The sequence below is a fragment of the Drosophila albomicans genome, chromosome X, assembly GCF_009650485.2.
Source record: "Drosophila albomicans strain 15112-1751.03 chromosome X, ASM965048v2, whole genome shotgun sequence".
NCBI lineage: Eukaryota > Metazoa > Arthropoda > Insecta > Diptera > Drosophilidae > Drosophila > Drosophila albomicans.
In genome coordinates this window covers 22,128,765-22,145,521 of record NC_047627.2, presented here as the reverse complement: position 1 = coordinate 22,145,521, position 16,757 = coordinate 22,128,765, and the positions used below count along the sequence as shown (strand labels likewise).

The 16,757-nt window shown below is 38.9% G+C and overlaps 1 protein-coding gene across 5 annotated transcripts; it reads right to left on the bottom strand.

Annotated features, from left to right (window-relative positions):
• Positions 1–213: 213 nt before the first annotated feature.
• Positions 214–15,342, bottom strand: LOC117578149 (mucin-5AC). Of its 5 annotated transcripts, none has more exons than XM_034263370.2 (15): positions 15,173–15,341; positions 12,306–14,048; positions 11,267–12,112; positions 11,021–11,200; positions 10,490–10,531; positions 10,398–10,424; positions 8,545–8,997; positions 6,683–8,304; positions 5,912–6,133; positions 5,350–5,837; positions 4,776–5,206; positions 3,630–3,710; positions 3,101–3,551; positions 2,930–3,035; positions 214–2,502 (listed from the first exon to the last, which is right to left on the bottom strand). In XM_034263370.2, the coding sequence occupies exons 2-15, from the start codon at positions 13,749–13,751 to the stop codon at positions 1,209–1,211; spliced, it is 7,689 nt and encodes a 2,562-aa protein (XP_034119261.1). In that variant the 5' UTR covers positions 13,752–14,048; positions 15,173–15,341; the 3' UTR covers positions 214–1,208. The 5 variants fall into 5 exon arrangements, with proteins under 5 accessions (XP_034119261.1, XP_034119280.1, XP_051859330.1 ...); XM_034263389.2 differs by lacking the exon at positions 15,173–15,341 and adding an exon at positions 14,935–15,139; XM_052003370.1 differs by lacking the exon at positions 15,173–15,341 and adding an exon at positions 14,280–14,463.
• Positions 15,343–16,757: the final 1,415 nt, after the last annotated feature.

The following is a 16,757-nucleotide window of genomic DNA, read 5'->3' as shown; positions in this document are numbered from 1 at the left end:
ATTACAAGCTAACTGAAGAAACTCACTCATGCCTCAAACACCTACAAATCTGTTTGTTATAATAATGTAGGAGTATACAAAGATCGAACCTTCTCCTGAAATTTAACAAAATTGGGACTTTGGTCACTATTGAAGTATAGTGAAGTTTTAAATCTGCTGATGATTAAAGTACTATGTATTAACACAGTCAACTTTATAAGAAATAAAAACACATTTTGTTGAATTATTAGCAATGTTTCTATTATCAATATCTTTAAATTTATTTATATACATTACCGGCATACATGAAATTACTTATGGAAACATATAATGCACGATTGGAATGGTATTGTATGATTCCACAAGTTGCTAAATGTACCATACAACAATTGTTTTTTGTTTTTTTGTGTTTTTTGCTTTTTTTTGTTTTTTGTTTTAATTATTATCAAATTGTATCTTGTTACGTATGCATGCGTGTATATATAATATGTATGCCTATATGTTATATGCTATATATATGTACATTTGAGTATAATTATGTCCACGAATTATACAAATAATACAAATGCTCTATTATTTATATGCAAATCTAAATATCTAATTAAACTAATAGGTATTCGGTGTTTGTTTTTATATAAATTTAAAGTCTTATTTTATATATAATATATATATATATGCATATACATAAGAGTACTAGATACATATATGTATATATATACATATACATAAAAGTACTATACATATATGTATATATATAATACATATAATATATAGTTGTATGTATACGAGTATGTGCCTGTCGCTGCGGGTAGACGTAAGTGGGAAGCAACTTGTTGCGAAAGTTTATGGCTCGCATAAATATAATCTTAGAACAAGTGGATCTTTTTTTGATGACCGTGGATTCCTTTTATTTTTTGTTTTTTGATCAGTAGGTAAAATATGTTCTGTTTATATCATATTTCATCTTGCAACTTTAAAATTAAATTAAAATATATATTTTTATCGTTCATTCTTTTTATATTACAAAAGCGTTGCGCTTACTATCTTGGTGTTTGTTTTTTTTTTTTTTTTTGTTTGTCAGGCTCAGATGTGTTGTTGTTGTTGTTGAGTGGAGGTAGGGACAAAGAGCAGAATACAAATTCAAATATTGACAAAAATGGAAGTGCTTGAAATTTGACAAAACTTCTTTATTTTTCTATAGGTATCAGTTTCATATTTGTAATAGGTTATCATCGACTTGGCGTTGCTGGAGAAGCAGCCGATGGTATGCCTATGACGCTTGTTGGTACAGCACCATGACTAATACCTGTCCCAGGTGAACTCACTACGATACCAATGGTATGATCAGGTTCCTTTTTCAAAGGATCAACTGATATCATATGCTGTACAGCCATATTCATCGTTGGCGGACCGGGCGCGCCTCCTGGTCCCGCCTTCCCCATTCCCATTGTCGACAATTGCGGTTGCTGACATTGTTGCGAAGGCGGCTGTGGCGCAGTTGATGATGACATTAGACCAACACTTGGTGGCGGTGGCTGCATACGCAGATGCGTTGGAGGTGGACCCAATGGGCCCATCGATGGCGGAGGTATGGGACTTGGTTCTTTACCCCGCAAGTGAGCCGCAGATTGTGCTGCATAGATACTTAAGACTTTTTGCCGTTCTGCTTCGGCTTCATGACGAAACGCTGCCTCCATGATGGGGTTGTAACGCAAGATTGGACCATAGGGATCGCGGTATGCATCAATGCCCCATGGCGGTGGTACAGGTGGGGCAAAATGAGCGAGAGGTCCACCAACACCCAATGTGGGAGGCATCATGTTGCGCGACAAATGAGACGCTGATGACGGTGGTAATCCATGCGGTGGCCCATGCCGACCTGTCGAAACCATGAAATTGGCATGATGATGTGCTGTTGCTATCGCAGCATTCGCCGCCTGTGCCGCTGCCAACGATGATGGATGATAGCGCGGATCGCCTACGGCAACACCAGCAGCAGCCGCAGCCGATGCACGCATAAGCATCACATCCTGTTCCTCTTTGGTGCTACGCGGATGTTCCTCCTTAATGCGGATCTCCGTATTGTGCTCACCAACAATGCTGCCGATGCTGCGATGAGGTGAACGATCCCGTGCTGTTGCTGACGACGCTGCTGCAGCTGATGCCTGTTTGTTGCTTTCGTTGATTCGTTGTTGCTGCATTAAACGTTCACGTTCCATTTCACGGCGCTCGATGTCACGTCGCTCGCGCTCTTTGCGCTCCCGTTCACGTTCTCGCTCTCTTTCACGCTCCTGCTGCTCACGCTTCAATTTCTCTTCCTTCTCCTTCCGTTCGCGTTCCTCACGTTCTCGTCGCTGACGCTCACGTTCTCTCTGCTCGCGTTCTCTTATCTCGCGTTCCCGTTCTCGTTCTTCGGCCTCGCGACGTGCATTCTCCAAAGCAGGATCCGTTTTAATTGGCCAACCACTTGGTCCAGATGTAACTGTAGGATGATACGCTACAGAGCGTGGCACAGAACTTGTTCTGAAATAAATTACAAATGAATATTATATTACTTCCTGCTAAAATCCAATAAAGCTAACCCTCAAGTTTAAGAGTATCATATAAAGCAAGTCAGCGATAACATCTCATTTGAGCTAATTATAAAGTGTAACAAAAATCAAGTCTTCTACTGACCTACAAAACTATCTTTTATACTAAGGTATATTACCTTTTATACTTTATATATATATGCTAAAATAGTTTGTAATTGAAATGGTTGCGGCTCTATTCAACTAAAATCTCAAAACGCCTTTCTGTATCGTAACAATTATTTTAAGTGATAAGCTAACACTTAATTGCAAATATCCACAATTTCGCTAGTCCAAAAAATTTGGCACTTTGTTTTGAAATAAGATAAGTTCGGACATCTCAGTCCTTAGCACAAAATAATCATAATCCCATGACTTACCTCCATGCGTCTAAATGTCCACCGACAGAAATATCGCGTCCAAAATGTGTCAGACCTCCAAAACCAAACGATCCAACGTACCGTCCAAAAGGGGAAACTGCTGTACCTGTTGAGTTAGGTGGCGTTAAAGAGTGAGTTTCTTGCTGATTTACACCAAAGCGTGCCACTTACCAATATGACTAGGTGGTGCTCCAATAAAACTTGCAGCTAGAGGCGAAGCCTCAAATGGCGATCTAGCGTATGTTGCAGCTGCAGGCAATTCACCAGAACGATGCAGTAAATGCGGGGACGCTGTACTTAAAGCCAATGCCGGAGACGATTTCATGCCAAGTGCTGCTGGCGATGGTCCGCCTGCTGCCATCACGTTTCCATTCGCAACAGATGTGACAATGTTGCTAGCGGAGCCACTGCCACTGGCTGATCCTCCACTGCCGACCATATTACTCGCATTGCCAGGTGCACCAGATGAACCAGAGTTGACGCTGATGCTGCTACTGCAGCTACTATGACTTGGGCCAACAATGGAAGCGGAACACACTAATTTCTCCGAACTTTGCTTGTTTTGGTGATAGTAAATTTCCCACGCAATGCGGACATGCATAGCATTCCAACGTCCAGTTTTCTATGTAAATAAACGATAATAGAAAATATGCGTAGTTAGAGAAGTGAAGTGTAGCTCTACACGTAATGTTTAACATACCACTCGCTGCGGGAGGACCTTGGAGGGGTTAGAGATCGATGGTATTATAGTAGGGGACACTGAAGGTAGCGACATAGTGTTCTGTATAGATATGTAAGTGTGCAACAAATGAGTTCATTGTAATATTCAGTAGACAACGTCATAGCATAGCATGTGTATAGTAGTGATGTAAAAAGATTGAGCAACTAACAAGGTTTTTCTCTATTTTCAACCACGACCATCGATCATTTAAGATATCATTTAATTCATTCCTTAAGTCAATCATTTAATTGTGATAGTTATTACTGTAAGCGCATATTTGAATAGTCTTATGCGATAGTAAAACATATGAGCGGAAATGAGAGAGAAGATATCGCGATACTGCTCATATGTGTGTCCTTCCTCACAGGCCATAAGCATTTTACATATACACACACAAAGCATACATACATACATATATGCATATAGTACACCTATTTGTTTACAACATCACTGGCGTGTAAAATGCAAATTACATATTCAAGGACAATGTGGATGCTGAATTGGGTGCAAACGATAGTAAAACCACTTATTGACACAGAAAATGCGAAAAGAAAGAGACGGCATTAGCCGAAATCTCGTGTATTTATGAAAATACATAAAAACATAAGAAGTACAGTGATCGAATAAAGAATGGTATAAAGACAATAAACTTTAACTTAAAAGTATAATAAATTTGATAATACCTCCATAGGGGATTTGCGACATTTAAAGGATCATTTATCGATATTGACTGACTAGTTTGTTTCTACAGAACTTTAGGGAAATGTTTTATTGCCATTTCAGTGCAGAAAAAAGCAGGTGTATTATGAAAGTAATAATAAACATAATTTCTGTCGAGTTTTCCATTTCTAGCCATGTACATACATATATGATCACAACAATGTATACCGTTGCACTTTCTCAATTATTCCTTTTTCTCATAAAAAACTGCATCGTAAAGAATTGTGATAATTTATACGCTTCAACGTACATATTAACAAATGTGTGGCGTTTGTCACCATAGTATTGCATAGAGCATACGCTATCAATAGCGGTCTTGTGTCGCATCTTGGAGAAACCAGCAAAGCAGAAGTGGTGTCGCCGTGTATCGGAATTTGCATGCAACAATTAGGTAGTTATGCTTACCTTGGGAGCAAATGAGGTCAAATGGTTTGGCGGCATGAACGGAGTAGGTCCACCCAATCCAGAATGCAGCAGCCCTGCTGGACTATAACCGGTATACCCAGGAGGTAGTCCGATGCCAGCACGATAAAATTGTGGATCGACAGCGGGAATTTTCGGAATGTCTTTAAATAGTGGTGGTGGAAATATTTGCGCTGACGTTGGCGGTGTTTGAGGCAAAATAGTATTAGCAGCGGCCGACATAGATGCTGCTGTTGGCAGCATCTGTGGATGTGGTGGATGTTGATGCAGATGCGTATGCTGGTGTTGATGATGGTGCAGCTCTTGTCGTAAATATGTTGACGAAGATGTTGGTGGTGGTGGCGGTTGGGTCAAGCCAGAACGATCCAAAAAACGACTATCGAGTTCGCGACGCAATAAGTCTGCTTGATCATCTAAATAAATTGGAAAACGCATATAATTAGAATACGATCTGATACACTTAATAGTTTTGCAGTAGAGATGGAAACCATCGATAGAAGACCGACTATCCATAATTATCCATCGCTAATCTGCAGTCTAGGTTAACAATACATACTTTTGCTTGGTTGAAAGAGAGATTCGGCCGAAAAGGGATGAGCTGTGGGCGTGACTGCACTCGACACGGTCGGAACTGTGGACTGCACTGTGCCCACAGTTGTAACCGACGATGTTGTCGTTGTCGCTGTTGTTATCGTTGCGATGACTGCCGAGGTGTGAGACACCATGGGCAACATCGTCACGGAACTACTGCTAATAGCCATAGGTATAGATGTGGGTGTAATTGAAGATGAAAGCGGCGGTGCCAATGGTGTTGCGAAGAAGGTTGACTGAAAATTTCCTGGTGCTGAGGGATTTCCACTGCCGACAGTGCTGGAATGAGTTGAGGCGTGTGGTGAAAATGCATTTCCAATAACTCTCGTTGGTGTTCCAACTACAGCTCCAGAGCTCAGTGGGGAAGGTGATGGTCGAACGTTGCCACTCGACACAATTGGCACTGATGATGCACATGGAGGAGGAATTACTGAAGGATGCATAACTGGGGAGCTGTAATATAAAATACAATACAATATTAATCGAATTTGTTTTATTTGTTTCTGGTAATTCTTCAAATATCATACTTTAGCCACAGCCCTGTCTTTGGAGAAAAATTGGCTATATTGGGACCGGTAACTGCTAAAACCGAATGAGTTGTGGCAGTTGATAACGCAGTCGTCGATGATACGGAGGCGCCACCACTAATAGGTGTCGATGGCATTAGGCCACAGAACTGCGGGCCTAACGTGATGCCTTGAGGTGCGCCAGCCATCGATACGGTATTGTTTGGGCGAACGCTTGAAATGCTGGTAATAAAGATGTGTTTTCTTAGTAAAATGAATATATTCAAATTTATTTGAGTTTTGCAATAAAAAATCATAAACGAAAAGCCGCTAGCATGTAAAAAGGCTATAAAAGACGGCACTCCACTGTAAAATACCTAGTTTCCCACCAAAAAATATTGCGATTATAGCAGCTGGACATATCACCTACAAATACATTCATGAATAATAACATCCACTTCGAAACTATCAACAATTGTTAATAAAGTGTACCAAAATCCTAGCTAGGAAATTTATTTTATGTGTAATACTAAGAAGTATTGTCTTCAAAATGTATATTATATATACATTTAATTTCTCTGAGATATACAAAGGTTTTCACTCGGACGGAAACACAGACCAATTAGTATATGTGTCGATGTGTATTTTCTTTATGCCTTCAAAAATCAATTAACTGAAAAACTATGTAACACATAGTTAAAAATCATGCTTATCAAATTATATGAAATAAATTCATGATCCCCATTGGAAATTCCTATTGTAGTTATTTGTTTATAGCAATTTGATGTGTACCTGTAATTGACGTCCCGATCTCGGCTAGGACTGTCGCTTTTGGGTGAAAGAGTTTTTTGGATCACAGATGAAGATGATGACGCTGCTATTGGCGTATTTATTGACGATGTTGATGACATCGTTGTCATTACATTTTGTACAGTGACAACAGAGTTGCTATAGTTGTTGTTGCCAGTGCTCATTGCTGAAGTGGTACTACAGCGCACCGATGACGACTGATGTTGTTGTGTTGGTGGCGCTGCTGGTGGTGCAAACTGTGAATATGATGTCAGCAATTGTGGCGTCAGATGATGGGCAGAAGGATAACCGGATTGTGAGAGCATTTGCGATGCAGGTGGTGCAGATGGAAGTAATTGCGGTTGCTGTGTAACGTCAACGGACGTTACGACGGGTGCTGACAGTTGTGTTGCTGTTGTTGTGATTGCTGGCCCCGTTGTTGATGATACACCAAAGACACCTCCTGCCGCGTATACCGATAAATTGTGTGGGTGGGGATGAGGAGGATGAGTCGAGTTTACCAAAGGTACTGATGCAGTTGTGGTTGCTGCTGTTGTTGTTGTTGCCCCACTACTGCTAATCACATAGCCACCAAGTGGTGTAACAGGTCGCAATACTGAAATCCCACTGACGTTCAGCTGCTGCTGCTGCGGCTGCTGTGGCGGCTGCTGATGCTGTGATGTCGTTGTACTTGTTACTGGTGCTTTCAGTGGTGTCGCTCCCGCTCCCGCTCCTGATGGCGGCGGCGGCGGCGGAGGTTGCGGTTCTCGACTGCTGCTGTTGCGGTGGGGTGAAGATGCTGATGATGTGTTTGGAGCCACTATTGGTAGCACCGACGGCAGATATTGTCCATGGCCGTGTGCTACACTATTATACGGTGCATACAGCGAATAGTTCGCATAAGGTGTACGATATGGCGTCGATTGAATTAGCATTGGATGTCCACCAGCACCTCCTAAGTGGGGCATTGGTGGTGGTGGTCCACCATGAAAAACCAATGACGAGCCAACTGCAGATCCAACAACGGGACCCATTCCCGTATTAAATGGCGACTTAGTGATACCAGCAGAGGCGGCAACTACAGCTGCTGCTGTCGCAATCGAATTGCTACTGCTGGCTGTATTTTGTGGCAACGAGGTCATTGGTACTGAAAGCCCCTTGCTTCCTGATAGTGATAAAACCGCTGATGGTGCACTGCAACTGACCGGCGCACAATAGCCCGCGAGGAATCCATTGGCGACTGGATTCGTTGGCATCGACACTGGCATTATAGCAGATGGATTCTTCTGCAAATCGATGGGAACTGGCGTCGTATTATTCCCATCTGCGCTCAATATCATTGATTTATCATTTGATTTCATGCTAGACGACGTTCGCTCGCCAAACGTACTGCCCTGCAATTGTGCCACAGAAACTGGTGTCAAAGGATTGCTGGCAGTCAACAGTTGTGGAATTGTGGGTCGTGGCGGCACAACAGCTTCGATGCCTAACGATGTTACCATCTTGGCGCTTAGCATCATTTCTTGAGCATTTGCTGACGACGATTGACCAAGTCTACCCTGTCCAGATGAGGCCGATGTTATGTGCGAATCGCAACCAACTGATGAGACACTAGCGTTGGACACCTAGAAAAAAAAGAAATGTCAATTACAAATTGAATGCAATTCAATGTAACTAATACTATTATACTTTTGAACGCTCACACTTTGTCATTACATGACTTAATATCTTTAAAATTTTCTCCATTTCAATATACATTAAACAAGATAGTGATAAACAGCATCGTTATATCTACATCTTTTATAATTCTTGAGATCTATACCCTCCCTATCATCTACAAATTGAATGCATGTGTGAAAACTTACTTGTGAAATGGAAGCCGCCGTAGGTTGATGGACCATTTTGACATCCAATAGATTATCTGAACTTGACGGTAAGTGTAAACTATCACCGGTCTCTGACATTGAGCTCGTCGATATAACTGCAGAATTTGTTGCGCTGACGCTTTTCTGTTGTAAACTGCTATCCGAAGACGAGCTGTTTCCGCTGCTGCCACCATTCTTCTTAATAATTGTATGGGACCCAAGTGCTTCTGTGCACGTTATAGTTGAATTCGACGCCTGACTTATTTCTGACGTTGATAAAGCGGCTGCAGATGTCTTCGAGAGATCGCTGTCACCGGTCGCAGATTCAGTTGGAATCGTTTGCGCTTGTAGAAGATATTCGGATGACTTGCACGTGGTGGCTTGCCTGGGTGAAATACTCGCAACATGGGATGGTGTTGAAGGAAAAACGAAAGCAATCAAGTTTTCCGAACTCTGTAAAAGTAAATAAAAAACAAAAACGTAATTAGATTTTCATAACATTAAGATAAGACTCAACAATGCATTGCTATACATAAATATGCATTTAATTCTTAAAATCAATAGGCAATTATGTTAGTACTACTTAAAACCAACAGGTAAAAAAAAATCTACAATGGAAAACAATACGACTTCGAATAGAACAATACTTTAAAGAACATTCATAATTTTTTTTTTGCTCTTTACTAATGTGTTAAGCAGCGTGTTTAAGTTCCCAATGAAGTGGAATACTCAAAAAATCTACAAGAATTTCCATAAAGGTGAAAAAATATAGATCAATTGAGTAAAGCGTAGTTTCAACATAAATTTACCAATGAACTATTTGCCAACGACAACTGAAATTGTGCATTTAATAATAACAAATTTTAATTTAGTATATTGTTATTCGCTGAATGTCAAGTATAATTTCTTTTAACATAAAGATATTTTTGAAACATGAAAACGAGCAAGACAAAAGATTGTTTGTAGATAAAAAAAAAATGTGGGATGGGAATATCACAATAATTTATTAACCGATATTTGTAAATAATTGAAAATCTCTTAATACAATTTGTATGTGTTTATAATCGCCATGTTTTGCAAAAGATTAGATAAACACATAATGCAATTAATTTTCGGATTTGAACAGTCGTATTTTACATTTCTTTTGCCTAAGTAATTTTTGTAAATCATTAATTAAAAATGTTGCTTATAAGCAGTATTTCTGCAAAAGTGCCATAACTAATATTCGCTTTGCGTAATCTCTCAATATTTCATAACAAACAAACACGCTCAACTTGAAATATATGTAATGGATTTTACAATTTTCAATCGACTCTTTACTTATACATATATCAACAAATATTCTTTATAATGACGATCTGTTAAAAGATTAAATCTTTGCATGATTCTACATATATATATTTTTTCCTAAACCGCATTACGAATTTTTGCATTAGTTTGTTCTGTAATTTGAGATTATATTCTAATTGCCTTGGAAAGGTCGAAAGTCATACAAAAGTCCCGTATCATCAATTCAAAATCCAATTGTAATGACAATTTAAGAAATAGTTGCATTTCAAAAAGGAAAAGTGGTCGAGAATAGTCTTTAAATTTAATAACATTATGTTTCTGGGGCAAAAAATGTTATATGACGTTTCCATAATTTACTGTAAGTACAAAACGTTTTTTTCTTATTCACATTATTATTAATCGAACTCAAAACACATCCTACTACTAAACCAAAGTTTAGTTGTACATGCAAATTACGAAAATTCATTTGTAGTGCATTATATACAAAATATTCGCACATTCTCATCTTGAGCTAGACCTTTTAGTACCCCCTTTATTCGTTTCTTTCTTGTGTTCACACTTACCGTACTTTCGCCTTGAGTTGTATCACACTGCAATAGAAACAAGACATATATATAGTATTGAATTGATATAAAATATTTATAATAATACTTACGATATTAGTTTCTTTGTTGTTGCTATTGCAATGCTCTGAAACCTGTGGAAAATATAGTTTAATTATAAATATCTTGAATACATACATATGTGTATTCAGTCGTGCTCCGGTATTTACATATCAAAGTGGTCTATATTTGCGATTCATTGCGCAAGTTTTTGTGAATGTAAATTACATTTCTAAGTGCAAAATTTGTTTTCCAATTGGGTTTTAAAATTCATTTACAAAGTGGCAAAATAAACCTTGGATTTAGAAATTATTTAATAAAAAATATGAATATTAAATCAAATAGTCAAATCGACATTAAAAACTATTGGAGGGAATTTAAAATAACCATTCCAATTACAAATTCTCAAGCTTGATCGGGAATATCTGTACATATTAATAGTGAAAATGGTTCTTATTGACCAAAATCTATGTAACGAAGCCAAATAAAACGTTAAAAAATAAAGAAATCACGTGTTTTTTTAAGCCTGACAATACCGTAATTAAATTCCGGAGCACGCCTGATTATGTTTTTGTAAAACTTACATCAGTAAATGCTTCGTTCACATCGTGTTCTTTCTTAAGTAGAATGCTTGTGGTCTCAACGACTTGCGTTGAGCCATTCGCAAAGTCTTGAAGTTGCAGCGTCAGTCCGGCGGCCTCAACTGTTGCTGCTGCTGCTGATGCAACCACATCGCCTTCGTTGCTTTCAAAGTTGTTAAGCTTCTGTTGATATAGTTGAACAGTTAATACAAATGAATCTTTTGATAAGATGGTGTTTTAAAAACTCACTTTGATTTTTGGGCATGATGACGATGACGATGAGAGCATGGCACTCAGTTGACTTTTAACTGCTGTCGAAGAATCTGTTGATTTCGTGCCTTTTCTGCTAAGATATTCTGTTGTTGGATGATTAACATTGCTGTTGGAATTTTGAGAATTGATTGCGGCATTTCCACTACTCAGCTCCTTGTCTGGCACAACGAAACCAACGGACATCGACGATGGTAATGTGATATCCCGATCTGCCATCGGTTTGTCATTGCCATTCTCCAATAGGGATGCCTCGGAGATCGATGCATTACAGCAGTTGTTCACAGAGTTGACAGACGGCGACTCCGTTTGCTTGGATTGGCCCATGTGCTGGTTATTACTAATTTCATTTTGATTAGCATTGGTATTATGACTAATGCTTAGATTACTGCTTTTATTATTATTTCTGGCACTGCCAGTTAGCTGCTGGGACTGTTGCTGCTGTTGCTCTTGCTGATGACGATACGATTGATGATCTCCAGTCCAGGATACCTCAGCTTCAGACTCGGGCGCCATCGGAACCGCAGTATATGCCGTACTACTGTTGTTATTATTATTATTATTAATATTAATATTAGTTGTGGTGCTGCTGCTGTTAGTAGTAGTAACTACAATTGCACTGCCAATGTTGACGGCCCGTGGATGATGATGATGGTTAATTTCCTTCAAGTTATTGGACAGGTTATTGCTGGTGCGAAGCGGGTGAGGTTGTCCTGTATCGATGATCTTTGGCATTTTCATTTCCTCGATGCTATACGTGCACGTCAGCTCTTCCAGAGCCGACAGACGTTTCTCTTTGCGTTTTTGGCCCAATTTGATTGCGAACTGAAATGAAGAATAGAAATCCATATGAAATGTCATCGCCTCAAATATGTATTGTATTGTATAAAAGCCAAGAGACAGTCTTACTATCTTATTGTTATCAAGAATAGCACTAAAGTTCACATGATTTCAAAATTCTCGGTTTGTTTTTGCATACTTGTTGAGAAGACATTAATATTCAAGGACCAAAACTCACCTCAAGATCTTCATACGTTTTGAACTCTAATATGGCAAATCCATCGATAATCTCCTCCTCCAGCACCGGCGAACGCGGCAACTTGCGGCGCACCGGAGGTGGCGGTCTTGGCGGAGGCTTATCGCGCGGCAGCAACAGCGTGGACGACGATGACGTCGACAGCAGATCCTCATCGAGAGATTCACCTTCGCTGTCGCTGGGCGAGGCCATAAGGCCAGAGTTGCATTCGGGCGAATGCGGTGGATTCAGGAGTAGCGATGCAATGCTGTCTGTGGGCGGCAACAGATTGTTGCTACCATTGCTGCTGCTGGTGAAGTTACCATTCGAATTGTTGCTGTCTTCGCCCATGCTGCCGGCACTGTTCAAATGATATAGCATGGCATTGTTGCCGGGTCCCAAAACATTATTGTTGTGGTTGTGATTGTTGTTGTGGCTGTTGTTATTGTTGTTGGCCAAGAGCATGGCGGGCGCAAGGCCAGCATTATTATTATTGTTGCTGTTGTTATTGCCGCTAGTTGTTGTCGTTGTTGTGGTCACCATGCCCAGACTGACAACAGTTGCGCCTGCAATCAAATTGGCGGCGCTCAAAACACTTGCTGAATTGTTGTTGATGTTGTTGCTGCTACTGCGACTTGAATCGCGCTCTGCCTGCAGGCGCTGCGCACGCTCGCGACGTCGCTTCTGTTGGCGCTGTTGTTTGGTGTTTAGACTTGGATGCGTTGCTCCTCCAGCTGCAGCATTGCTGCTGTGGCCATTGATTGATGCTGTTCCAATTGCATTCGACGACGACGATGTTGTCGCCGTCAATGCTGCTGTCCCCGTTCCCGTTGCGCCTGCAACTTGATGCGGTGGCGGCGTTGTTGGGTGATCAGCAAGTGTGCCAGCTGCGGCTGCTGCTGCTGTTGCCGCTTGTGTGGCGGCTGCTGCAACAATTGATAGCTCGGTGTCCGAGTCAAAATCGCTAGCACAAAGTGTTGCAGACGCACTTGACGTGCAATTGATTGCTTCTGTTGCTGGTGCTGCTGTTATTCCAGTTGCTTGTAAGTCTGCTGATGTTGCAGTTGTTGCTGTTGTAAATGGCGGCGGACAAGTCAATAGAGCGTCATCACTTGGCATTGACATTGATGTAGGCGGTGGCAGGTTCAAGGCCGTGGCAGCCGTTGTATTCGTTGCTATCGTCGTTGCTGTCTGCGTTCCAGTTGCACTTGCACTTGCATTAAATCCTTGCGACGTTGCACGCTTGTGTGTTGTCGATTCATGTTGCTGTTGCAAGATTGATGCGGCTTCTGATGCGGCGACTGCTGCTGATGTTGCTGTAGTTGCTCCTGCTGTGGTTGTTGTCTCCGCTAGCAGGCTGCAGTTAGCAAACGACGACGACGACGATGATGACGACGACTTTAACTCGGGCGTTGTTGCTGCACTTAACTGTGTGTTGCTGGTGTCCATGTCAATGGGGGCATGTAAAAGGCTAATGCTTTGTCTGTCTGTTTGTCCTGTGTCCCCCGTCTACAGCATGCAAGCTTTCACACTGCAATCGAATTCGAATTCGAAATCGAAATCCACGTGAGCAGCCATTGGATAATGTGAAGCTGAAGCAGAAGCTGGCGAAGCTGAAGAAACTGCTGGCGATGGGCAAAAGTGTGCTCTGCCTTCTTTATAGCAAATTGAATTCGTCGTCTTTGATATTAGGCCAGACAGTTGTTGTTGTTGTTGTTGATGTTCTTGTTCTTCTTCTTGTTGTTCCTTTTGAAGAGATAGAAATGCAAAAATCGATGTAATACTTCTTCTCAAGCTGCAAATATTATTATTGCATTTTGTTCATGATTTCATTGTGGAATAATCGATGATGTTAATTAATTATATTAATTACACGATGCAGTATTTTTCAACAATTGTCAAGTCCGGCAAATTGCAATAATTAAATACACATACATCTACATATATACATACATACGTATGTATGTATGTACATACACTGCGAATGTGTAAATGAAATAGTAACTAGGATTCTCTCCTCTTTCTCCCCTTTCTGCCGCACACACACACACACACTATTTATTCCTTCCACTATTCTTCAGCCTCATTCATAATGCAAACACTTGAAATCAAACCACACACATATTCATCGAATTTACATTACACATTAAATGCTCAAACAAAACAAATATCACATAATTATATTTACATATACACACACGCACATACACATATACATATGTACATGTATTTTATTGACATTGTTTTAAATGTTTTCATTGAGCAGTATTTTTTTTCTCCTTTTTCTTTTTCGTATCGTTTCGTTTCGGTTTTTTTTTTTGCAGCACAGCAGCAGCAAATGTTTGCAGTTTTGTTATAATTTGTACATCAATAGCGGGGGTATAAACAATTTTGCGCGTTTGATGTTATATGTGCATAGATTTTGCATACATTCGATTCGCGTTCCGTAATAATGTAGACCGATTTTGTATTGTTTTTGATTTTTCTTTATACTACATACACATACACATGCATACACGCATATGTATGTACCGTACATACGTATGTATGTATGTCTGTAGTCACTAAAGCTGATGATGTCGGCTACGACGAGAGCGCCCGCGCGCTACTTGCCTTGTATGTATGTACATACATGTATATGTAAGATGTTGTATACAATGATTCTAGTAGCAATAGCCATCTCGCTTGCACTTTTTATTTAGAGTGTAGAGTGTAGTCAACATGGTAGTGTTTCCTACGTGTGTTGTGTGTACGCAGCAACAGCAACAGCTACAGCTACAGCAGCAGCACCGAAAGAGCAGCAGCAAGAGCAGTACACATCACAGACTATTTTTAATAGTTACAATATGATTTTCTTATCAAATTCTCACTTCAATCACGCAGCACTATATACACCAAATGCATTGTGCTTATTTCTTCAGTATTTTCAATATTCATGTATTGCCATAATGCTAGTTAAATACTGCAATAAATGGCATTCACGTATTCTCAAACTTTTTGACCACAAAATCGAACACGAAAACAGTGGAAGTAAATCATCGATTTTTATGTTTATTGTAAAGCCAATAGTTTCCATATGAAATGCTTATCGTTATCGGAAATGTACAATCGAGCTAACAAAAACTTAGGAACACAGGAATTGAACGATAAACTGTTTCAGGTACATGAACTCAATCAATACAGAACATGAAGGGTGGTTAAGCGGAACGAAGGAAATGAATTTTTATCTAATAAGAATTTTAATTGTTTTCCGACACATTTGTTGAATTTATTAACAAATACTATTATAACTCTTAAGCAAGAAATAACATTTGGTTTTGTTTTTGAGTAAATTTCAAAATATGAGAGTTAGTTTACTCAGTATCGATTATGTTTAGTTATCACGGTAATTTTTTTCTTAAATAAACTATCTTCAAAGAATATTATTAATGCTAATATTACTAATAATAAAAAAAAAAAACATTTATGTGTTGTTAAAAATTTAATATTTGCATCGCTAATAGACTCTACATTCAAGAAATGAAAAATATTTATTATTATAAGCCAGATATTTGTATAAGTACTGATACCGCTAATTACAAAAAAAAGCAAATGTAACTTTCGAAACTATTTTTTTTTTTTTTTTCAATAATATATATATATGTATATATAATAGAAATACCAGTAATATTTATGAATGAAATGAATATATATTTTTTGTGCTCGTACTTTTTAAAATATATTTATAATTTAATAAAAAAATGTATGGAAAAAATAGTAAATAAAATTCTTTTATATTCATTTAAGTTCAGCTTAATTTATTTTTATAAACCATTTATATAATCCAGTTACTATCGGTAACAATCAGTTAAAAAATAGTAAATATATTTAACCTCATATATTATTGTAAAATATTAATGTAAAAAAGTCATTGATTGTGTATGACAATGATTGAAAGATAAGATTATTTATTGAATAAACTAAAGTCTAGAAATAAATATTATTATAATTTCGAGTATACGTACATATGTACAAATTTAATAAGCATTTGGTAGCTATCGATTGTGAGAACAATCGATATATTTCATCTCCTTCATGAGCAACTCTGTGTTGTGCGTTTGATTTGTTATGTCAAGATCCTTACCGGTAAATTGTTACTCAAAAAATAATTATCAAGTGATACTGTTGCGTGCTAAGATATTTGCAACTTATTTAAATAAATAAATCAATGATCAGTTCGCCGTTCTCTTATTTGGTCTCAAGACTGTGCAATCATTATGCCGCCAGCAATACCCCGTTACCGTTACAATAAGGCTGCAATAATTTATTTCTGTACAAAAGGCGAGATATTCGCAAAATAAAAATTTGCGAACAACTTAAAGCAGATTTTGCTGGAATCCTTTCAGATAAACAACCAGAAGGCATGGACATTATATTCGTAAGTCAGGTATGTATGTAAATATCCTTTAGTTCTTT